Source organism: Melanaphis sacchari, unplaced genomic scaffold, assembly GCF_002803265.2.
Source record: "Melanaphis sacchari strain LSU unplaced genomic scaffold, SCAv2.0 Contig22_pilon_pilon, whole genome shotgun sequence".
Taxonomy (NCBI): domain Eukaryota; kingdom Metazoa; phylum Arthropoda; class Insecta; order Hemiptera; family Aphididae; genus Melanaphis; species Melanaphis sacchari.
This window is the reverse complement of record NW_020271107.1, coordinates 1,696,417-1,721,779: the sequence shown is the minus strand read 5'-3', so window position 1 is coordinate 1,721,779 and position 25,363 is coordinate 1,696,417. Positions and strand designations below refer to the sequence as shown.

Sequence of the window (25,363 nt, the reverse complement as noted above, 5' to 3'; positions counted from 1 at the left end):
CGTCCGCCACCCGTCGAAATCTCGATTGTTTTTTTTTCCACGCACGCCGTTCAGTTTTTGTGTGTACCGGTAAAAGACGCCGCCGCCACCGCCGCACTTAACGCGCGCATTAATACTTGATAATTTTTGTGAAATAAAATACGCCTACAATAAGGTAATTCGTTCTTGTTTGTTATTTTTATTATTGTGCGTTATTATCATCGTTCGCCGTCCGGATTCCGCGATCCGATGCTTGGACGAGTTAGTGCGTACCATTTCTCGACGACGGTACGATATTGCGGTCGCGCGCCAACGTGAATCCGGTGCATTATTTTAGTGCACGACGACGACGCGTTCTCGTCGCTTGGCGTGCGTGTGTGTTTGATCGAGTGTGAGTGTGTGTGTGTTTGCGCGCGTGGTTATCATCGTCGACGTCGGCCTGCCAACAACGCGGACGCTGCTCGCACAGCTAATATTGTCGCCGACGACGACGCCGCCGCCGTTAAAACAGCATCAACGACGAGTGCCCCGCCGACGTGATCAACAAACAAGGTAAGCCGTGTTCTCTCAATGTCATCGTTATTGTTATGTTTGTCGTTTGTTATGATCGTGTCGTTACACACGCCCGCGTGTGATGTATATATTACGTGTTTCTACAGTTAAACGTTATAGAGATTGGCGATAGTGTGAAGTGCCGTTTGTGTTGAGTCGATCCGCGTATTTTCGGCCATCGCCTCACGGTCTGGTCAAACGAGAATGAGCAAAGAACATATTATAAATCGTCTCGGCCTACCATCATCGCCGCCGTGAATCGGTACGATCGTTTACTACGATATTATTTTATTATTTTTATTTGCTGGTTGTGCGCAATATTGAATGTATAAAATATATTTAATGTAACAAATGTAATTGTACGGTTTTTGTGGAGTAGGGGGAGGAGACGGGCCCGGCCGATAAGGTGTTTGCGCGATCGTTGATGGTTGTGCGGGAGAGGGGTGGCGACAGGTACGTTCGATCCGAAATATTTCACGATTTTTATGATCCGATCATACGGCGGTGTGTACAGTTCCTTATTCATTTTGTATTACACAATCAATCGACTTTCCGTTTACTACATTTTGATACTACATTTTTTATTTACGTGATTTTTGATAAGTCTCGGTTCGTCTATCCAGAATTTAATCTCTTGACCTTCTATGATTGTTGTAGTAATAGTAGTACGAGACGTGAGTTCCACATGTGCTTCCGAAAAGCCGTCACTGGTAAATAATCTTCAGTTATTTTACACTATAGCTCATTGGCACTGTAGTGTGTTCGTTGAAGGAGTTTCCCTTGTCCGCATGCGAATAATTTCGAATGCGTTGGTCAACGTGATTGATATTAATCTTTGGTACGAATGCGGTGGATTTCCCCTGTATATAAATGTTCCGTTTATGAGAGCGACACTTTAACTAACCCTCCCTAATTTTATTAATACTACCGGCCTCTAAAAATCATGTGTATTTTCCCTCGAAAAACAAAATTGTTGCGAAATTCCAGTAATTCTTAGTATTTCTATATTATCGTTCGCGCGTCATTATTAGTAAATATTAATTATTATTAGTCTTATCATAATAATAATAATAATAATAATAATAATAATAATCTGTTCTCAATTGAAAACTTGCTGATTGCGCTTTTCAAACATCACTAGTTCGGTTTAGCAATAATAATTAATTGTTGTTGTACGTTTTTTTTTTTTACGAAGGTTTGCACATTTTTTCTATACACATGAAAAGTGCAGATTATTATTTGTTACATAAAAGTACACGCGGCTGATGAATAATAATAAAAAAAAAGCTTAGTCGTCCCGACAGCGTTTCGCGATTATCCTTAATGCTGACTGCGAAGAGTGTGGAGTAGGTAAATTTGCTTACGTCGGTGTTTTCTTCAAACCGATTAAATTGCTTTGAAATATTTTAACATTTTTCGTTGTATACACATTAAGTTGTCATTGATTATTATATTGAACCGCAGAGAAACGTTTTTTTTCTCAACACGACTATCGCAATAATGTTGATTAATATGAGTATAACAATATTATTTCGGACGTGATGCTATCTACAGTGCTCCATCGTGATGCCTTGCTTCTACACGCGTTTAATCGAAATCGAATAATGTCGTCTGTCGAGCGTATATTATTTTATATTACTATAAAATTGTTTTTCTTGTGTTATAAACTACACAACGACCCAATAATGTAGCTACCGCGTGACATTATTATTATATGCGATCGCTGCATAGATTTTGATAATGATATTAAAAGTGGTCGTTGTCAAGGCAAACCGTGTCTATGTAGTTGTAGTAATAAGTAATAACCACAATTGGTGGTGATGGGCCGGCTGGCGGTGGTAATTGAGGCACCATAAATGGAAGGGCGATGACGATGACAATGCGAAAAGAGCGCGCGCGTTTTAACTGGTCTGCACGGCTGGCTGGCACGACGACGCGACTCGGTTTCGTGATCGTCGGACTGACGTTATGTAGTGGTCGGGGGGGGGGGGGGGGCTTCGCTGGACGTAACCGTCATCCGTTCTGCGGCGGCGGCGGCCCACGTCTTTCCACATCGGACCCAGAAAACACGCACGCACCGCCGCTCCATCCTCCCCTTGTCCCTCACCGTCTGTCGCGGTATCTCCGCGTCCCCGCACTAGCGTAGTTAGAAGTGTATAATATTGTATAGTATTCACTTTCGTGATCGCGCGGCGTTACCGACAGACCTGGGCGCGTGTGTGTGTACGTTTGCCTGTGCGGCGGCGTCGTTCACACCCGGACGCACCACATGCAGCCACCCGTCGTCGTCGTTGTTCCTTCCTCGTGGAACGCCGCCCGCTGCCGAATGGAATTCTCGCCTACGGACCGCGCACACTTAATCGAATCACGACGGTTTTCACGATTGCATTATTGTGTACAAAGTATAAACAGATATTATAATGTGTATACATGCGTATTATTGTAATTTATGCAACGTGCATGCGCAACTCGGACCAACGAGTAGGTGTACTGATATACGTATAATAATAGTAGTAATGTATTAGTATTCTGTCCATCGTTTTCCGACGGATTTTTTACCGTACCACTTTCTCACTCTCGTAACTCTCAAAATCTCCGCGTCCTCTCCGTCTCCGGTTCATTAACTGTGTTAAGCATTGTTGGCGAATTAAAAGCATACAATGCGATTGCGGTATCGCGCAGACGTCGTTGTGTAGGTAATTGCCGTTTTGCGTTTTGACCACGAGCTTAATTTATTTCCAAACGATGGCTATTCGAATAGTAATTAGACTCACTCTCTTGGCGGTCATTTCGAGATTAATTTATCGTCTACCCATCGCTATAATATGAAATATATTATTTTATCGAGGTTTACAATAACTAATGACCATGTGTGTTGTACACGTTGACTCCAAACGCTCCAATATATTTGACGAATATTTTTCACACGGACAATACAATTTTTGATATACATATATATGTATATATATGTGTTCATTGGTAGTTTGTGTTCGTTTTGATATGAATTGAATAATATTGTTCCGTGTTTTTTCCCAAATCGCACTAACAGTAGACACGTTCCCCTTTATATACGTAACATCTGTCAATAAATAATATAACGGCATACTTGAAAAATTACCCATATTGTGAACAAAATGGTGATTTGCATCACGAAACATTTTTTCCCGCGTATAGGGATATTTATTGTCGTTTTCTATGGTTAACCTTGAAAAGTTTTGTTGTCTGGAGAAAGGTAAAAATATGTACCTACTATTCTCGAACAACAGTTAACTAAATATAATCATCGACGGGCAGTGTTTAGGAATGGCTATTATAGCTATTACTTTAGCAACATTTTGCTGTCGAGTGGTAAAGGTATACCGCGAAAGAAACAATTATAATATCTGGAAAGAAACGGATGCTCCTCATGTGTTTCGAGGAATCTGTTTTATGTGATTTCATTTTTCATGCTGACAAAGCGAAAATCACGACATCAATTCGATTTCTACTTTATCGTCATCGTTGCATCGCCTCGATTGTGGGGGCATGCAGTTTAAAACATTTTCATTGCCCCCAGCGGGGCGCGGCAACGTCTGTAAAAAACGTGAACCTGTTTTCGTGTATTACGGTGCGAGTTCGTACAAAAATAATATATTAATATAATATCATACATTATAGTGTATACTTGCACGCGCTCGACTACTTACGTGAACTGCACACATAGGTAGGTACACGCATAATAATATTATATGCACACGCACTCTGAACGAGGACCGCCGACGTGCACAACGTCGTTACGCGGCCATAACGAGGCCGGCCGGTCGCATTGCGCGACTATCACATGGCACTATTATCATTTATTACAGTACCGCAGTCGTCATGGTGAACGGCTAAAGCAGTCGTGTTGGTGGGCAACGAAAAATCGGTAATCTCATCAAAACGATAGTTTTGGCGGCGTTTGGCCGTGTACGCGCGCGTGTTCGTATCGCGATTGGTCGTGGCATTGGCATCGGTAGCCAACAGTCGTACGTATTACATTCTACCCAATGCTCCGGGAGATCACAAAACGCGCGCACGCGATGAGCAGCTGCTGCCAATGTAGTGGTTGATACCTACGCTTTAAACAGTTTGAACAGTTAATCGTGTTTACCAGCTGCCGTCTACGTCGATTACAAATGCGATATGATATAATATTTTAATTTTTTTTTTTTTTGTTACGTTGTCGCAATAGTATTAACGAGCGCGTTCGTTTTTTTCGATCCAGTCGGCGTTGTTACAGTGTCGCACTTCTACGATTTATTTTTTAATTTTATTTTTGTGGGCCGAGTTGAGGGTTTAGATTATACGTTTTAATTTGTAGCATTGAGGTGTAGTACAAAAATATTAGAAAATAAGATTCATAAAAATGAATACATTTTCAACAGTTTGGTTGCTGTTGGATAATCTTTATTCGGGATTTTATAATTTGTTGTGAATCCGTTGATCACAATACTGATTTTTGCAATATATTGCGTATGTTAATTATTGTAATGTAATATTATTTCGAGTTGTCATGTACTCGTTAATGTTTTCGTTTCCCGCCATAAAAATGAACAGTGCCATCGTTTCGTTGTGTGTCTTTTTACAATTTGTTTGCATACTTGATATGTATGTCCGATAACGTCCTCACTCCTCATTGACGATGTAATACAAACTTAATCGCGGTTCACTTATGTAAACAACTACATTTCATCACGTGACATTTCATCGGCTCTACACGTATTTTAAATTAATAACGATCAATAGAAACACGTCCCCTCCTGCCATGTTATGATTTTTCTTTTTCTTTACATAACCCATTTTTAACGTGTGTGCACGTAACGTCGTTTTATGTATTCTTCTCACCTTTGCGCTTGTTTTCTTTTATGGACATGGTGACATATTTAAATTTTAGTGTGGAGAGCTACAATTTTTAAAAGAAATTAAGTTTTTTTCAATTTTTTTGTGATTTTAAGAATAATAAAATTAGTGGATGCGTATTTGTGTAGTTGAGATCACGTCTTGATGTATTTAATAAATCTTTTTATTTTAAGTTGAAAATTTAAAACTAATTTTTCATCTTGAATATTAAATTGATTTATAAAAGAATATTATCGTACAACAATTTTAAATAATGATTCGCAAGTCAAAATGTATTGATAAACTATTTTACTTTGCCACGTTTTGAACTTGAAAAACTTGATGTCAAATCATAGGTTTATATTAATCTAGATTAATATTTATCTTAGTAAAAGTTATTAAAAAAACTACTTATTGATAGTTATATTCATTTTAAATGTACAGAATTTTTTTTTTTTTTTTTTTTGTTTGGAATCTACTTATTTGTCTTTAACATTGATTATAAATTGTTGCTATTTAAGTAATCGATGTATATAATAATTCATATATATTTTAATAAATATCAAATATTTATATTGTCAAACCAAAGTTGGACTTACTGCTGTTTCATAAAATTTGTATGTTATACCTATTACATATTTAAGAATGAAAAATTATTTCAATATAATTAATTGATTCTATGACTTTTATTTCATTTTACTTTTTGTATAAAATTTTAGGAATGTAATCTCCTGAGATATATTAGGTTCTATGGTCACATAACATTATTTTACCAATAATTTCACTTAAGGAATTTTATACCTACTCTTGAATTTAAATTTTAACTGTTTATCGTTAAGAATTTAATACATATTTTTAAATTTATCTTTTGTAAATACATATGCAAAACAATAGTATGTTATATAATGCTATTTTAATATTATAAGTAGGTAGGTACTATAGCACTTAGGTATTGTATTGATAGAATCTCATAATTTTTTTTTTATCTTCACATTTGCAACTTTTTATACTAACTGTTAATTACATTAAATTAATAGTGTAGTAATATCATTTATTACCTCGTGTTAGAAATAAATTTGATGACTTAAACTATTATCTTCTTAAAATTAATTAATTTTAATAGTTTATTTGTTATCAATGTAATTATTTGTACTTTTTGTGTTTATAATAAAATTTAAGATGATAATAAAAATAACGCACTAAAAATTAAATAGATGGTTTGAAGTCATTAATATTTTTATTATAAACTGGATATTATTTTATGCAAAAATACACAAAAATATAAAAAAAAACATTTATTATATTAAACGCACAATTAAATAAAATTGTCATGTATTTAATAGACAGAAGACAAACTATGATTAATTTTTAGTGCGTTTAATATTACTTATTAAATGTTTTTTTTTAAATTTTTGTATATTTTTTTTAGGAATTGGTTGCAAAATGTTGACACTCTCCGTAAGAAATAGAAGCAAATCTAAAAGAAACCAGACACCGAAAATTGATGAACTGTTAGAATCAGTTGGTTTAATGAGACATGTAGTGCCTAGAGATGGCAGTAGTTTATTCAGATGTATTTCACAATGTGTATTTCTAACTCAAAGTTGTCATATGTTTGTACGACAACAACTTTTACAATTTTCTACACTACAAACAAAAGAATTTATTCAAATGACTCAGTTATCAGTCGAAAAATATGCAAATAAAATTACTGATACAAAAATAGACGGTGAATTGTTAGATATGCGTTTAGCTGCTAAAATATATAAAATTAATATTGCATTTTATGTAGATTCTCATCCTTTTATACCTCTAAATATTGAAACTCCAAATGCAATAAAAACATTAAATATTTGTCTCAATTATGAAGGCACTTATGATTTAGTACTTGTCAAAGAGTCTGTTATAAATATTTCGTTTTGTCAGGCAATTATATATGAAATGCTATACAATAATGTTTTTAAGCTATCTGGTGTAGATTTTGCTGTGAAAGAAATGTTATTTGATAGAAAATTACCAGCTTCAAGGTCTAGTGACCGGATGAGCTTGGAAAAGAGAGCTACTTGTACAGATATGAAAGAGCTACTCGAATATGGTATTACTCCATTCCCATTTAAAGTGGCTAAAGCATTGACACCTAAATTATACAGAAATACAGAGTATGATATTTGGTTGAATTATAAAAAAGAAAAATTTTATGGCAGGTGGAATAATTGGGAATTTAAGGAAGGTAGCAAATGTATGGTTTTAATTGGCACTCGTGGATATTATTGTTATATTCAACGTATTCATGGAAAAAATGAACCAGTTGAAGTATATGTTAAAGATTTGGCTCAAAAAATGTATGTGGATTATGATCAATTAAAATTAATACCAGCTGAACAAAATATGAGAGAACTGATTGAGAGTCCTGTACAAATGAATCAAGTATCTTCAACTATAGTTGACTATAACGAATTTATTTTTCGAGGTCCTGAACAATGTGAAACTCCTGTTCAGTATTCAAGCTTTATTCATGGACCAACAATCCATGGAATCTTTCCTGGTCAAGTTTTTCATCCATCTTATGTTCAACAGCATCCAGCTCTGCCGATGTCACCTCTAAATTTGACTAATAATGAGAACTTAATACATCCATGGTGTATATCTACACCTCTGCCAATTTTGTCAAATAATTTTCATCCATTTAATGAACAAATCATACTATTAGAACCACCCGCCAATTTAAATAAAAATTGTATTTCACCAAATTTTGTGGAAACTTTGTCAAAGTCAACCAGTGAACCTCATGCTCAATCAATACCCTCTCCATTTTACTGTGATCACCAATCATGTACACCATGCAGTTGTGTACAGTGCAACAATAGGGAAGAAAGTGTGGCCATGGATTCTAATCATGCGTATCAACCTTGGCTAGTGCCAGAGTTCGATGAGCCTGCAGATGAATTGCACCATTGAAGGATTAAGGCTAATATAACGTAACAAGGACTGATATTTATTAATCTATATGTGATAAAAAGTAACTCATTATTTTAACTTTGAAGATATTTTTATAAAAGAACAATTTTTTAGTTTTATATTGTTATTATTTTATTCCTAAAAGTTATTAATTTAATTGTAATTTTTAAAAAGTGGTTTAAAAAGACTTATTTTGTATACCTAAGTATGGTTCCTTTAAGAAAGTGTTATTTTATTTTTTTGTTTTTTACTGAATATGTTTTTTAAAATACTTAATTTGTTTCAAGTTAATTAAAGGTTTTAATTATCTAAGTTAGAAATGTTTTTTTATTTTTTTTGCTATCTGTTATAATTTATTTTAGAATTATCATATACATAAATGATTGCAGATATGAAATTTCTCAAAAAGATAATTAAAAAAAAAAAAATTCTATACTATATTCTTAAATATTTATTTATTTTATTTTAGGTCTATAATATTATTTTGTTAAAAACATGTTATGTCTAAAATTTTAAACATCCTACTAAGTAATATTAAAACGTGAGTTATAGGCTTTTAAGTTATTATCATAACTTTTATAGTTGTATAAGGTTTGTAGGTAATAACATACAAATTAATGATTATAAATTGATACTTTCTATTTTCAACTTATATCTATAATCACAGGAAAGAATCTCATAAGGTTTTAGTATATTTAAAATATTAATATTTAATAATTTTAAAAGTATCCATTGTGTTTTGAACTAATTACTTAAATAATAGTAAATATGTTTGAATTCAGTTTTGACCCATTAATTGATTTATTGCAAATTAATGACCAAACACGTTATTTTTTTTAAACTACTCGTTCATATTAGATATTAATTCACTTTTTTTATAAAAGAAAATTTCAAAGATTGCTGTTCTTATTTTTAAATAATATATTTTATAATGATTTTAGTTTTTCGATTTTGGTTAACTGATATTCTTTAAAAAATGTAGAATACGCTTACATCATAATTTTATTTCACTATGCTTCAAAATGAATAATTAAATTTATTGTGTAGTATAAAAATATTGTATTAATACATAGCAATAATAACATAAATAGTTTTATATAAACACTATAACGGGTTTTTTCCACATATAGAGATTATTATTTAATTAATTCATTTTTTATTGTAATGTTGGATAAAAATAATTTATGAATCTGTTGCGATAGTTTTAGATGGTTTGCAAAATTTGACTTTCACATTTGAAAACCTGCCCCTTTATCGTCTCCCACAATCGAATGGTGTCTGGTGAAAGCATACGCATTTTTCACGCAAAAAAAAAAAACAGGCCTTGTTTTATTTTAACTGTCCGAACACAATGGTTAAATAACTTCATAATATGTCTGCACAGTGCACACACATGACGATAGAAATCGGAATTAAACACGGTGATCGGGTGGTTCGATAATAAGGAGTGGAAAAGGTCTCGGCGCGCCTCTGACCCTAAACTAGAGAAGATGAGAAAGAAATATATAAACCGGTTGTACGTGCTTGCATGAATATTGAACGCGTTGGACACGGCCCCATTGTCGGCGTTACTCTCAACTCCCAAGTCCTTGTTGGCGGCTTTGTCTAACGATAGTGCACCGATTGCTAATTAAAAATAAAAATATTTATAAAATTGTTTTAAAATTAAACTGTTACATCGTTGATTAGTATCTTTCTAGGTGAGTAAGATCATAACATCCGTACATTTGACGTTTATTTTTGTTGGTCATATTATTGTAATAAAAAAATAACTGATTTGTCCAATGGCGTGAACGTTGTCGAGACGTTCGAAACGTGTCCATTCAGCACGTACCCCTCACCTGTATGTTCGCCGGCAGTACATAATGTATAAGGCTACTCTCGGAAGTAAAATGTCGTTCGCTACAGTGGCAATACTGTTAAATCGACAAACAACGCTTGCCTGTACTCCTCTCACTCCCCCTATCGCCGTACATTCGATATCCGTGCGTAATGTTATTGTCTTATTTGTAACGGTTCTGCCAGGGCGATTCGGTTGTTGATAAAAAAGGGAGGGATGAGTAGAATAGTAGAAGACTATTGGTTAGAGAGAAAGAGAAAAAAATCACTCTATTCTCAACTCCTATCAACGAACAAAGAAAATACTATATACCAGTACATTATTATTATAACAATATTACAAAGTTGGTTCAGCGCGAGTAGTAGTAGTGGTCGGAGCAGCAGGTGTCGATAATACGCGACGCGTGCGTCTGGTTTATGGTTATTGTTCGGTATAACTATTAAAAATAATGTGTAGTAAAACTTACCTGTGTTTTCTACGAATCGATAAAGTTTGCATACCCAAGCACTCCAATATTATGTTTTGTGCACAATACATACTTACTAGTGACTAGTTAATATAGTTATAGGTTACACCAAGACGTTATGGCGTGTAGATTCCTTAATCCAATTTAAATTAATCATAAACTGCTGTGATAACATAATCATTGCATTTTTAATTTTATGTCTTTCGGAAAGTCGATAAATAGTTGCACTTTTCACGTTTTAATTAGTCGAATTCAAAACCTTGTTAATTTATATATTTTTTATTAATATATAATGTAGAAGAAATTATCTAAAACAAACGATCTAATTACCTATTTTACAATATTTTCAAAGCATCAACCAATTGTTTTTATCTTAGTATTTCTCCCGTGTTCATTATTAACAACGTTCTTATTATTAGCCACTTAATGCTTACAGTATACGTAGTACACTAATATGTGCGTGTAGTTGTATTATATATATTTATCATTATCTTTATTGTGTCACTCCACAAAAAGTGTTATACAGTCGTAGTTACATCTCAAGTTATTTAATAGTAATAATTGTCATTATTAATGGTGCTTGATCGTTGGCGTACTTGTCTTATAATATTCGGACGTGTGCGCGAGAGCATGCGTAATAAATTATCGTTTCACTTAATGTTTCATGTCGTGATATTGTCCTTTACGTTTTGTATTGCTATGTCGGTAGATTTATTATCAGATTGACGTTTTATTTCCATTTTAGACGTTTCTATATTAAATAACTTGAAGTTGCTTCGCAAATTATGTGATAGGCGTGTGTGTTTTAGTCAATCTTGAATTTGTATTAGTAGTTTTATTAAATGTATAATACAATATATATATTTATCACTACGGTCAAGAGATGATAAATGTGTGGTAAGGGGATAGGAAGCGGCGATTTTCTGTCTTTGTTTAACACACAGTGTAACATAGGATTATAGACGTATTCTATTTCCAACGTACCGATTGATATAATGGAGCGATAAGAATTATGAAAACAGATATGAGTTTGTTGTCAAATCTACTCTATATCGACTTTTTTACTAAGTACGGTAAAATTCATCATCATTTGCGGCAACTATGGTTCAACCAATTAATCAAATTTTCTGGTTTTTTTTTTTTTTCTTATTACAATATAACGTTTCCGTTATATTTATTTGTTACCCTTTCTCTATACCGCAGATAGACATGCATTTATAGTTTGGTATATATTTTGTTAATACAATGTGTACTAATACAAATCATTTTTAATTGTGTGAACGATAAAATTTAACCTACAATGAACTTTATTTTTACGTAACTATTCCAGTGTATTTTCTTAGTCCTATTGGTGCAGTGCATGTGATTTACTTATTAATTACGTGTCCAATCTGGTTTTGGCACTAAACTGCAGATATGGTTGATACATAATGTATGTTAGTATTTTATTTTAAAGATATTAAGAAATATACTATTATCATAATTTGTTATTTTTTCCGTATTTAGAAATGTCTGGTTTTCTATTAAATGTGTACACAAGTACCATGTATATTTAAGTGTGCGTTGTTTTAGAAATCCTTTTGCTAATTTAATCATAATTTTGTGATAATATTCATGTAGGTATGCCTGCTTTATTGTATACATTTGTAGATATTTAATATTTGTTGTATATTTATAAAAGTTTTTTAGACAGTTTTTGGTTATGTAAGATTATATGTTCTGCGAATTTTCATTAGAAAAGTTGCTTAAAATATTTCGAAAGTAAATTAAACTTCACCACCAGAACCAAATCATTAGCGAACAAAGGGAACCTAACCTTGATTATATCAGTGATATAAAAAAAAAAAAATTATCTAGTAGTTCGATTTTTGTTGAAACATGCTTCAAATACAAAGTTATTTTAGATAAAATTAGTATATAAAAAAAAAAACTCGTGTATATGTATTATAGTTTATTTTTCACGTGGTAAATTCTTTCATTATTATTAGTTATTCTGGAGTATAAATGTTAATAACTATAATATTATAATTAATAATTTTCAATCGTTTACTACTTGTTATTCGATTATAATAGGTATGTAATGTGCAACAGCAGTTTTGTTCCTAAGATAATTAATATAATTGTGTATAATATAGATATACAATTATTTTTTAAAATTTCATTGATGATTATGCAGAGTTTACATAGTCTGTAAAGAAAAGTTGTAAATACTCATTAAATGTTAAATTTCTATCGTTTATAAATTTCAACTCATGTGTAGTTGCTTATTACTGCAAACTGACATTCGATTTAATTAAATCTTTATTTTTTTTTTTAAGAAGGAAAGAAGCAAAGTTTGTCGACGAAACTTTTCCATTTAGGCGGGAATTATTTCCGTCGTGGTTGTGTTGTGGTTCGTCCTTGGCGTTAGCGGTAGGTTACTGGAAAGGTGGTATTTGAGTATTATAAAACACAAAACAAACAACCAAAACAGAATTCATATTGATTTGCTCGGTCAGTTGTGCCTGGAATAGAATAATAGACAGGGTTAGTGTGGTGGTGAAAGGGTGAGATATAGGGTGAGAATACGTGCGATTTTTGATTGTGGACGACGACGATAACGACTACTGTCTACCACTCTTCCTAACCAATGGCCTCGCAATAATAAACATCCCTTTGAAACCAATACGTGGCCGTCGTGTTTTCACTTCGCCCTCGATCCAACACATCAAAAATTTGACAAGTACCCTGGTAGTAGTGCTGGCCGTTAAATGTTCTAACGCTACTACAAACTTTTCCCGAAAACTAATTTCCGCTGTTCTCGTCAATTTAACACTAATAATCACAATAATAGTAGTTAAGTATGCAATAGTGTGCGACACTTAAAAGTCGTATAATTTTGGATAGGTTACGCTGAGAGGTAATCTCCTATCTATAATGATTTATTTATCTTTAACAACAAAATAGTTGTATTAATTTTTTTGAATTTATTCTACATTTAGATTATATAATCAAAGGTAGAATAAGAGTAAGTAGTAAAAATTAAGTACTTTTTAATTGATTTTGTTGCCAATGAGCTCTACAATTAAGTGCATACTTTAATTATTTGTCATTAACCCTTTAATTACTTTCGTTACAATTTTAGATTTAATAAGTGTTTAGTAATATGAAAATAAAAATTTCATTAATTTCATTGATGTATTTCAAGTGTTTTTTAATTCGAAACCGTTTAGTTTAAATTGTTTAACAAATGCAAAACTTTATTTTTGTATTTAAACATTGTTCATAAATATAATTATAGTTATGGCAAGAATCCATGATATGCCTTCGTGATGCCAAAAATTGCAACTTTATAATTTAATTGCTTGCTATAATAACCTGCCGTACATCATCAGTAACATTTGGCATGTCGTAATTGTAATTCTCTAATGTAACAATTTCTTACAATTTTTAAGAATCAAATTGGGTTTTAATGATAATGGTTTATTAACAGTTTAAATTTTAATAGTTAATGATTAAAAGATGTAACTTGTTACAGTATATTATTTATGAATCAATTTTAAGTATTAGTGATTTGGCAAACATATAAAATTGGTCATTCATTTTATACACCCGAAATATGTTTGGAATATTAAAAAAATGCATTTATTTTATTATGAATGGAGCGATGTGTTTTTTTTTTTTAATACTATGTTAGTATTTTCGTGTTAAATTTAATGATTGAATTGAGGTCAACGGATCAACATTAATTGGTAAGAATATTGTATTGTCTCGTTCTTATTGTTTTCATTTTTATTTATATTAAAATTTGGTTATTTAAATTATGTATATAATACTTATAAGATCCGAATAAACACAATTTTTATCTATACGTTTAAAACCTAACTAAACTTGTTTTCATCATACATTTTTATATTTTATCATTATAACACGTAACGCGTGCTCTTACAAGTAATGAAAATTAATTAATGATGAACAAAGTCTGGTTTGTTTGATAATTTTTATTATCTGATTTTAACTCAATTTAGTTTTCTGAACTTAAATTATTTTATGTATTATTGTGTATTACACTGTCATATTACTATTCAAAATATTTAACCTTATTACCTACGCGTACTTTGCGCTTTATCAAAATTATTATGACAATAAAAAAATTTACAAAAATGAATCATTTTATAATATTGTAATAATATTAGTATTACATTTATAGTAGATTTATCAAGAGATGTTATCATGATTGACGTAAATAAAATAAAACTCTTATACTTTCTTTATTTAATAATAAAAAAATTGATATATAATGACCACATAATATATTATTTATAGTCTCTTAAACTAAATATTTATAAATATTTAATTAAATATGAAATACTGTAGATCAAATAATGATGAATTTTAGTCTCGTTCGTATGATAATTATTATAATGGATGATTACAGCATATTATTATATATTTCTGATGTTGATCTACTTATTTTGCAAAATATTTGTATACTTATTGACTTTATTTAACCAATCAAACAATAAATAAGTAGTAAAACTATAATTTATTAATATCATGTGTTTAAATGTCTAAAGCATCTGGCCTATTAAACGGTGTAGTTATAAAGATGGTGAAAGTTATTTGAGTATCAATAAATAAATCATTTCAAAAAAGGAGAGCTGTCGCTATTCACCTGAACACGACGAATTAGCCTTCAACAAAATTCATTTATAATAAATGGAGTGGGACAAAAAAAAAAAAATTCCATCATATTAAAAAAATGATTTTTTTAATCTAACACGATAACCTTTTTATTATCACAAACGAAAAATCTATAGTGAAAAATCAGTTTCACGGTTCGGTGCACGTGAACTCGATTGCCGACAGTTAACTGTATCGCGGTGTAAAATACTCGGAAAAAGGAAAATAATAACACCAATTGTTATTAATTTATTCTCCCCGCAAAAAAAAAAATAATATATACATATTAAGATTATCAGTGACCCGCGGAAGTGCAAATAATAGAATACATCCCGTTTTGGCGTTTTTTATTTACTTTTTTTTTTTAACGAATCATAGTAAATGCCTGTTTTTTCGATATACATTACTATACATTCAAACCAAAATAATAATTGCTGTTGACGGATAAATGTGTGAAATTACGTCGAATCATTAAGTAGCTGCCGCCCCGTCTGAGGAAAGCGCGCGTTACGCCATCCACCAGCGGGCGGGCTTGTCGTTGTCGTCGTCATTATTATTATTATTATTACTATTACTGTCGTCGTCGTCTGGTCGTCATTGCGCGGTAAAGTCCGACTCGTTGGTGTTTGTGGTGCGAAGCGGAACATCGCCGTTCACCCCCCTCCCTCCCTCTGTATACCATTCGGTCGCCCACTTGTTCACCCCCGCCGTTGCTTTCGTGTGACGATGGCGTCCCCGGTAGCGGTGGTGGTAGTGGGTAACAACAGAGAAATAGTAGCATATCAGCAGCTATATTCGGGAAAAATCAATGGTACTATTACCGGCGACCGGCCGTGTTCCTCTTTTCGCACACCCTGCTTTGTCGACGTCGTCGGTGTTGACGACGACGACGCCACCGCCGCCACCGCCGCTTGTTTGTTAGGCAAGGGCTGCGTTCTCACCCGGCTAAACGTCGCGTCGCTGTTTGTGATTGCCCTCCCCACCGCTGTATTAGCTTTCCCCGCGCATGTTCGGCATTTAATTGTTTTTTTTTTCGAAAACGACCAGAGGCAATAAGAAAGAAAATGACGATCGTCGTAATAATAATCACCCGCCACGGATTCATTCGTTCGAGTAACGGAATAATCCGAAAACTCGATCTCGTTAAGACACCTCTCCACCTCGCGTGTGTTGTGACTATTCGCCTTATCAATGTTTCTCAAAATTTCGTCCGAGACATACGTAAAGATGGTTATGACAATAACAATACAAATAATAAAAAATTAATTATAATATGATATTTATGTATAATTGGGAGCAGTAAGTTGCTTGACGTTAATGTTAGTTTTGTTAACTGCGCATGGCGGACTTACGCCGTCTAGTGTATTGCATGTTCGCGATTATTAACTGACGTCGTGCTTTAACCGGCGCACAAGTGGTTCAGTAGTGGTCCTGATGCCACTTTGTCATTTCATTAGTTTTATTGTTTAAAAGAAAAAAGTTTTTATAGTTACGTAAACTTAAAGTCAATTATAATATAGAAAATTATATCGATTGTTTGCAGCGGGCTTTGGTCTTAAAATATACGATTCGCACAACATTACAACGTGAGTGCATCATATACTATAATAAGACAATGAATATATAGAGTAAATTAAAGAAAAGAAAGAAAATACGAGATTCAAGTATTGTCAATAAAAAATTCTTCTAACTCACCTCATCACAACTGAATGAACTACCAATAACCATAATCATTGTATCCGGTCGATGCTTCCTTTGTTCACTTCTTATCGACATGTTTTTCGTAGCGACAGTCTCTACTTGAAGAAAACATGTGAATTCTCAGAAAATAAAAAGCTTTCCAAAAATGAATTTTTACTTTCTAGGTTACCTAAACGAACATTAATTTATATACATTTCTAAGTTAAACCCTTTAACGATAAGGTCAAACCAAACAGTATATACTTACATTAAATTATTCGTTCAACTTGAGAATTAATAATGTTATATCCTTTGTGAGTTAATTTATTATTTGTAATATGTTTCTAATTAGAAAAAAAACTGTTAAATTCTCATTGTTATATTGTAATTGTAAAACGTTAAAAGCTGAATAACTTCTTATTGTATATCAATTAATTAATTTTACTTCAATGTACTTAAAATGCGTTTATTGAAGTAACCGTAATTCTACAGTAATTGGTCATGAAGTTTACATGATTGTTTAATTATTGATCGGTATAATTAATTGCGATAAATGTAAAGCAACTGTTAAAAATTAAAATAATGTTTGGAATACTAACAAATTTTATGTACTAGGTAATTTGAAAGTATATTATATAATAAAATCTAATGTAAATAGATGAATCATATACAACTCAGTGTTAAGATGAACATTTCGTTATCTTAGATTTATCTGTTCATGAATGGTTTAAATTTTGAAACATTTGTTTGAATAGAGTCGTATAATGACAATTATAAACCGTTAATTGGAGATAAAGAGCGAACGAGTAAGAATCGTAGTTCTTCATCCGCTCACGAGTTATAAGTTCGGTTTTATTGCGATAATTTCTTCTCCCCATCGATTTATTCTGTTCGAGGTTTTCCGTCGTCCGAACCTTAAGTCGGTTTATTTGTATTTAATATCAAAGACTGCCACGACGAACACCAGCCTGCGTGTGTTGTGCATGGTCGGCAGTTAGAAATAGTGGTGGACGAGGGGTTATGAGCTAACTTTTCAGATAGAAGTTTTGCCAGTAATAAGAGGCTCATAAAATATAGAAAGGCGTAAAACTTTCCGAGGACCGCCACCGCCGAACTTCAGAAGTTTTATTTAAGACCGGACTCACTCACTTTATTTAAACTTATTTTCATTCTCAACCCTCCACCAACTCATCCTTCACCCCCTTTGCACATTTTGTTGTAAAATTCGTCGTCTTGTTTGACGGTCTCTGCCTTTTGTTTCATATTTGGTTTCCCCCTTCCTTTTCTTATATATTCTTTTTTTTCAGCTCTGAAAGTAAACTTTTAACTACTATGACAAGGAGGTGTGGTGGTGGCGGTGGTGAAGTTAACCTGCCGTTAACTTCGCAACGTCGACGGTAGTTGTGCCAAAGTTCATTCCGATCAACTTTTACCCATGCACGCGCGCGAATCCAAAACTTTTCGGGATCCACTGAGCTTTGTCCAAACAACTTGCCCCGATGCTTGTTTTGTATAACTTTGTTGGTGAAACTAATTTATATTATTTGTAATATCCCTGCTCTGAATCCGCGCCATTCTTAAGCTTTTTAAGTAGTTTAAAAAAAGTTTTCCTTCTACATGCAATAGTGTGTCGGTGGATAGGGGAAGCGGCAAGTGTGGGTCTCGACCGAAAGGAATTATTTTTATGACGCTTTTCCATGGTGTGTTTTTTCTTTCTTGTTTGTATATAACAGTTTCCTTCGCAAATACATTATTTGCAGACTATTCTCAGTATAAACTTCACTTTTTCGCTCTCCTTCTTGTCTGGACGTTTTACTTAGAAAATTAATGCTCGAAACAATAATCATAATTGAATTCATAGAAAGTGTTGCAGAATGTACGACATTTTGAAAAGGTTAGATTACTTTCTTAAGCTTAAAAAAAATCGTAAATTCAAAAATAATAGTAAAATTCATTATTGATATCACTTTTCTATTATTTAGTGTTGTTTAATCAAATTAACATCAGAAAATCTAGATGACAATCACAAAGTATAATATTTTTATTTTTTTTTGATTATTCAATTCCATTTAAACCAACATATACCGTTTCTACTATACCTTTGTATTAATCTGTATTAATCTCTATCCTAAGTTAATTTTTTTTATCCCTGATACTTAGGAGCCTTAAGTGTTCTCTGACTCTTTCATTTTAATATTAAACGATTTCTTGATATTATTTAATTATGCTTCTATTTATGGTTTTGTGAACTAGACCATGATCAGCTCTTCTCATCTGCCTAACTGAGTTTGGTTATTTAGAATACCTTTTTATTAAAAACAAATAATATATATATTTTTTTTATACTTATTAACCGTGACATAAGAAATAATTGAAAAACCCGTATTTTCAGTATTAATTATACCTATTTATAAAGATTTTTTTTGTATAAGTGGTAAGTAAACGAATTTCAACTTAACGGGGTAATGCGTGTACGTAAATATTTGCAATCGTGTCGATTAGTATTTTCTACTTGAGATACCTTAACTTGTGGGAATATGTTGAGATGTAATGTAAGTTCCACGTACAGTATCGTGTTTTGTATATTTAATACATATTATGTAACAAAGTGTTGATAACAAGTGGTTTAGCACTACCACCATACATTGGTAAAGCCTTAAAGATAACGTTTTTCTTAACTCGCAACTTTATTCGAATTTTTCAAGCCAATAAAAGAAACGTTATCTACCGATTGTATTTGTTGTTTAAATTGATTCGTTTATTTTGCAATGATGCAACGGATCTTATAATAGTACATAGGTTACCGTTTTATCATCGACTGTGAACAACATTGTTTATGATGCGAGTAAAATATAACTACCATCGTCGGTTTCCGGTGCATCTTGTATGTGTATTGTTTTCCTAGTAAGTGTAATCGGTTTCAGTAAACAAATTCTTTTGAAGTGTATAGTTCCACATTCGTTATCTCTCAAAAATATGGCAAATACACAATATTGTATAATTATTACTTCTACATTTCGCGGTTGTTTTATTGGTTTTCCATACACCACGCGCACGTTGTTATAATTTTATAATGATGTTCTTTAAGAAAAAATAGAGCTTTAAAACAACACACCACTCCTACGCACGGTTTTAGACGATTTCTTATTTACGCTAAGAGTTTCTATTTTAAATTTTCTTGTACGTAAACATAAGCGAATAGGTAATGAGTGAATAATAATAAAGGTTAAAACAGTTAAATAAAATATATCTTAATATTTTTTATTTGATATATTTTTAATAGTTTTCAATTGCTGTATATTTGAAAATAATTGACATTTATTGTCAATTTATATTTCTTGTAAATAAAATGTAGAAAGTTTAGTAGTATTAAGTTATTGAAATTTTACCCAAATTGTACTATACTTACATTATGTATTTCTGTAAGTTTTTTATTTTTTTCTTATTGAAAATAAACCTAGATAATTCTTAGTGATACTGTATAATAACTTTCAAACACATATACACTCACGATGCCTTCAGTTTAAGAGAGAGAGAGAGAGATATAAGATATAAGGAGTGTTTTCAGTATCTCAGAAATGTGTAGAATGAATATGTTGTTGATTAAGGAAAAGTTTGTTGATGGATAAGCAAACTTTTTGCATGGTATAGTTATCGTTGTTTTAATATGTATGATCTATATTTTTAAATACAACGTACATGACATACACAAAAATTTACGTATTGATTTTTATTATTAAATTGTATTAATTAATAGGTGATTATTTATATATGTATATTTTGATTGTTGAAATATTAATATTTAAATTTGTAATATAAAAGTTTAAACTATTATTTATCAATAATAAATTAGATCGGCATTTGTAGTTTTTCATATTAAATTGAATATTATAATGATGAACTAATGAAACGAATGACTAGTTTTCTATAATGTTTCCAGGGATTGATTTTGTATAAAAAAAAAAAAAAACTTTAGCAAAGTATGCTGTTCCTGTAATAAAATTGTTGTTTAACCGTTTGCCGTATTTTCGCCCCTTTGCCTGCCTCCGTGTGTTGTATGAAATAAAAGAAAACTTTTATTTTTTTCCGGTTAAGTTTGGTTTAGATCTCACAATTTTTAAAAAAAAACTTTTAAGTATATTATAGCTTTTTAGATGGTCCAGATATCGACAAAGTTTTTTAATTTTTTTTCTCGCTTCCCGCTTCTGGACTCAAGATTTAAAAAAAAGTTCCTAAATTAAAAGAAACCTTCTTTGTGATCTTTTATAAATTAAAGAAAGAAAACTATAACTTCATTTTAATTTTTCTTTTTTATTATTATTTATTGTTAAAATATTAAAAGTATTTTTCTTTATTGTTACAGGTTCCCTATCCTTATCATTGGTATGATTTGGACGTTTTAGGCACATTTGTGAAACCCAAACAGTCAAAACGCAAGGATTAAACAAACGTGTTGGTAGTCCAGTAATGGACAAACGGAAAATGATTACAAAAAGAACACGAATCGATACAACTATAAGAGGTGCTGGATCCGGCGCTGGAGCAATTACCAATGGACCTATACAAACAAGGCCGTTGGTCGCTTTGTTGGATGGCAGAGATTGTTCGATAGAAATGCCTATTCTGAAAGATGTGGCTACTGTTGCATTTTGTGATGCCCAATCCACTTCTGAAATCCATGAAAAGGTATGGATTTTTAAAATTAAATTTGTTTTAATTAACTATATTTTTATTTCTATTAAATTTATTTTTTGTTATACTAATATGATGCTTTTTACTGTAGGTATTAAATGAAGCCGTTGGTGCCTTAATGTGGCATACCATTGTTCTTACAAAAGAAGATTTAGAAAAATTTAAAACGCTCAGAATTATTGTACGAATAGGAAGTGGAGTTGATAATATCGATGTTAAAGTATGTTATTGCAGTATATATTATGATAACATGTATTTATTGTATGTTAATTAATATTTTGTTTAGGCTGCTGGTGAATTAGGTATAGCAGTTTGTAATGTACCTGGTTATGGAGTAGAAGAAGTTGCAGACACAACATTATGTTTGATTTTGAACCTTTACCGTAGAACCTATTGGTTAGCTCAAATGGTCAGAGAAGGAAAAAAATTTACTGGGCCAGAACAAGTACGAGAAGCTGCTCAAGGATGTGCACGTATTCGAGGAGATACTTTAGGAATTGTTGGCTTAGGTAATTTACATAATTTTCTTTTTATTTAAATTAATTTAATTCATTTTTTTTTCTTTAATCAAAGGTCGTATTGGCTCAGCAGTTGCATTAAGAGCAAAAGCTTTTGGCTTTAACGTAATATTTTATGATCCTTACTTACCAGATGGAATTGAAAAGTCTTTAGGATTGACTCGAGTTTATACACTTCAAGTAAATTTTAATTGCTGTATAATTATAGAAAATTAATTATTGATTTTATTTATTATATTATTTATAGGATTTATTGTTCCAATCTGATTGTGTGTCGTTGCATTGTACTCTGAATGAACATAATCATCACCTTATAAACGAGTTTACCATTAAACAAATGAGGCCAGGTAAATGATTGTTTACTTTGTTTTTTTTTTTAAATGATAACTTCTGATTATTAATATAAATTAAATTTATGTTTTAGGGGCTTTTCTTGTAAACACAGCTCGAGGTGGTTTAGTTGACGATGATGCTCTTGCAACAGCATTGAAACAAGGACGTATTAGAGCAGCTGCCTTAGATGTTCATGAAAATGAACCTTTCAATGTACTTCAAGGTAAAACTAGTATAAAATTTATCTATTCTAAATAATTTTAATTCAAATATCAAAAAATTTTAGGACCATTAAAAGATTCTCCAAATTTACTGTGCACTCCACACGCTGCATTTTATTCAGACGCTAGTTGTACAGAACTAAGAGAAATGGCTGCCAGTGAAATTCGTCGAGCAATAGTAGGTCGAATACCTGAATGTCTTCGTAATTGCGTCAACAAAGAGTATTTTCCTGCTCCAACTACCTATCCACATCAAGCAGGAGTTTCAAGCGTCGCATCAGCAGCTGCTGTAGCTGCAGCAGCTGCTGCAGTAGCTAATCCTGATGCTATGAACGGAGGGTTTGTTTAACATAAATAACAAAATAATGAAATAAATTTTAATTTTTTTTTCTATCGTTTAGATATTATGCAAGCGCTGGTACAGGATCTTTGCCAGTACAGCAAGCACATTCTACTACTGCACATGATAATGTGCCTGGCTCAGGGTCAGCACCACCACCTCCTTCACAACAAGCGCCACCAAGCTCCCAGTCAGCTCCACCTCCTTCAGTTATGCCACATTCATTAGTGAGTACACTACCGTCTGTCAGTAGTGGGGCTGATTCAGTGCCTTGAGCATCATCTGCTCTGTCACCTCTCATTCCTTTTGTAATCAATGAGTATGTTTAACTCCCATTCATCATCCGGCCTCAAATTTCACCGATCTTTTTTTTTTTTTTTTACTACCTACTTAGATTAAATTTTAATATCTACATGTAATTGTATTAAAAACACGTACCTAATTGATTTATTGTACAAGTTCAAATTAGTTATTAACATATTCACTAAATTGTATTTTTCTTGAAAAACCGTACTAGATTCAACTCTACTGTTATATAAATATTTGGGATTTTTAAATTACATTTTTTATTTTAATTGGTTAACAATATTCTGTAAAAATATTTAACAGTTGACTTTAAATCATTGAGTCATATATTGCTTTAATAATGCCTATAATTCATTATTCCTTGACAAACAATATTTCCAAATTAAAATATATTTATATATATATATGTATGTCGGAGACATTTTTCTTTCATTATTCCTAATTCAATGACCCTATTATTGCTTAAACCACTATAGAATAATTAATAACTTTGATGTTGCTATTTGTATTTATTTTGCTTTACTAATACTGTGAGTGTGTTGCTACGCGTGTTAATTATTGAAGGGTGCCACAGTAAATTATTAAAGTAATCAATTTTCGTTAATTAGTATAAAATTCTATTTATAAAATTTCATATTGCCTTACAAAATGGTAAATGTTTATTTTAAACAAAATTATTTTATGATATATTAATAATTTATAAACTACTTAACTAACAATGTTTATTATTTTAATTAATTATAATATGAATGTAGATTTATGGATATATGTTGGGTGTTAATTGAATATTAAACTTATTCTTATACGAATTAATTTTTTTTAAATTAATAATTATAGTCAACCAACTTATATATATATATAAATATATATGGCAACTACATATCATTTTTTTTTTTTTTTTTTTTTAATGTAAATATTCAGATAAATTACTATTTAAAATTTAGGCTAAATTGAATAGTAAATTAAATATCAATAGACTTGTTTTCAATAATTGAAGGGAATAATTAAAATAATATTTGATTTCTTTTTCATATCGCAAGTTTTTTACTTGAATGTTTATTCTTAGCTTATAGATAATTTGTTATTGATTTATACTATTTGCTTTTATTTATAATTAATTGTTAAAATATATGTTATTGTTAGTGACACACAAATTCAGTTGAGATTTTTTTCTTCAATATCTTCGTTTCAATATTTTTGATAACTTGCAGTATTAAAATAAAGTTCTGGCACCCTTTAATAATGACAATATATTAATAATGCATTAATAACAACTACACTTTTTAATTGTTTATTAATTTATAATAATGAATGTTATACAATATAATTATATATATTGTATTGAGACTTCAAAATATGATTTATAATGAAAATTGTGTCCATAGCTTAATTTATTAGTCTGCATTATATGGAAGGGGGGCAGGTTGCCTACACCATAAGACAATGTATTGCACAATAATATTTTTATACACTTAAATGATTTCTCAAGGCGTCCTGGGGGATGAAAAATTTGTTTGTTTGATTTAAAAATCAACGCGTTTTAAAATGTTGCTGCGCCCTTAGCAACAAAATTTCTATGATGACCGCTTTATTGTTGACATGCTTTCGGGAATTTTGTTTTTAATTTTTTTTTTTTTTACTGATTCTTTTTTATTTTTATTTTTATTTTTTGTAGTTTGTTAACACCCAGCTTCCATACACTTCTGGACAAAACGACCGTGACAGCACAAATAATGTGAGCCAGAGTAGTCCGTCCCTGACATATAGGTCTGCTGTTTGAAAGGCATTTGTATTCCCCTACACTCTTTTATGCTTTACAGAATTAAAATAGAAACACAAGTTTGCTCTTAGAACTAAAGTTTTGTTCTAATAGACTTTTCTTATGTTGTTTATATAAAAAACAACATTGTGAATTTAAACCATTTATGATAGGTATATTTTAGTAAAAAAAATAACAGG

The 25,363-nt window shown here is 31.5% G+C and overlaps 1 protein-coding gene across 2 annotated transcripts; it reads left to right on the top strand.

The window, feature by feature from the left end:
* The first annotated feature begins 18 nt into the window (after positions 1-18).
* Positions 19-25,363, top strand: LOC112594393 (C-terminal-binding protein). 2 transcript variants are annotated; one of them, XM_025339155.1, is made up of 10 exons: positions 19-531; positions 21,358-21,680; positions 21,778-21,906; positions 21,973-22,195; positions 22,260-22,384; positions 22,452-22,551; positions 22,629-22,760; positions 22,824-23,097; positions 23,160-23,325; positions 25,080-25,363. In XM_025339155.1, exons 2-10 carry the CDS (start codon positions 21,462-21,464, stop codon positions 25,182-25,184), a joined length of 1,473 nt encoding a protein of 490 aa, XP_025194940.1. In that variant the 5' UTR covers positions 19-531; positions 21,358-21,461; the 3' UTR covers positions 25,185-25,363. The 2 variants fall into 2 exon arrangements, with proteins under 2 accessions (XP_025194940.1, XP_025194939.1); XM_025339154.1 differs by lacking the exons at positions 21,358-21,680; positions 21,778-21,906; positions 21,973-22,195; ... (4 more) ...; positions 23,160-23,325; positions 25,080-25,363 and adding an exon at positions 6,818-8,444.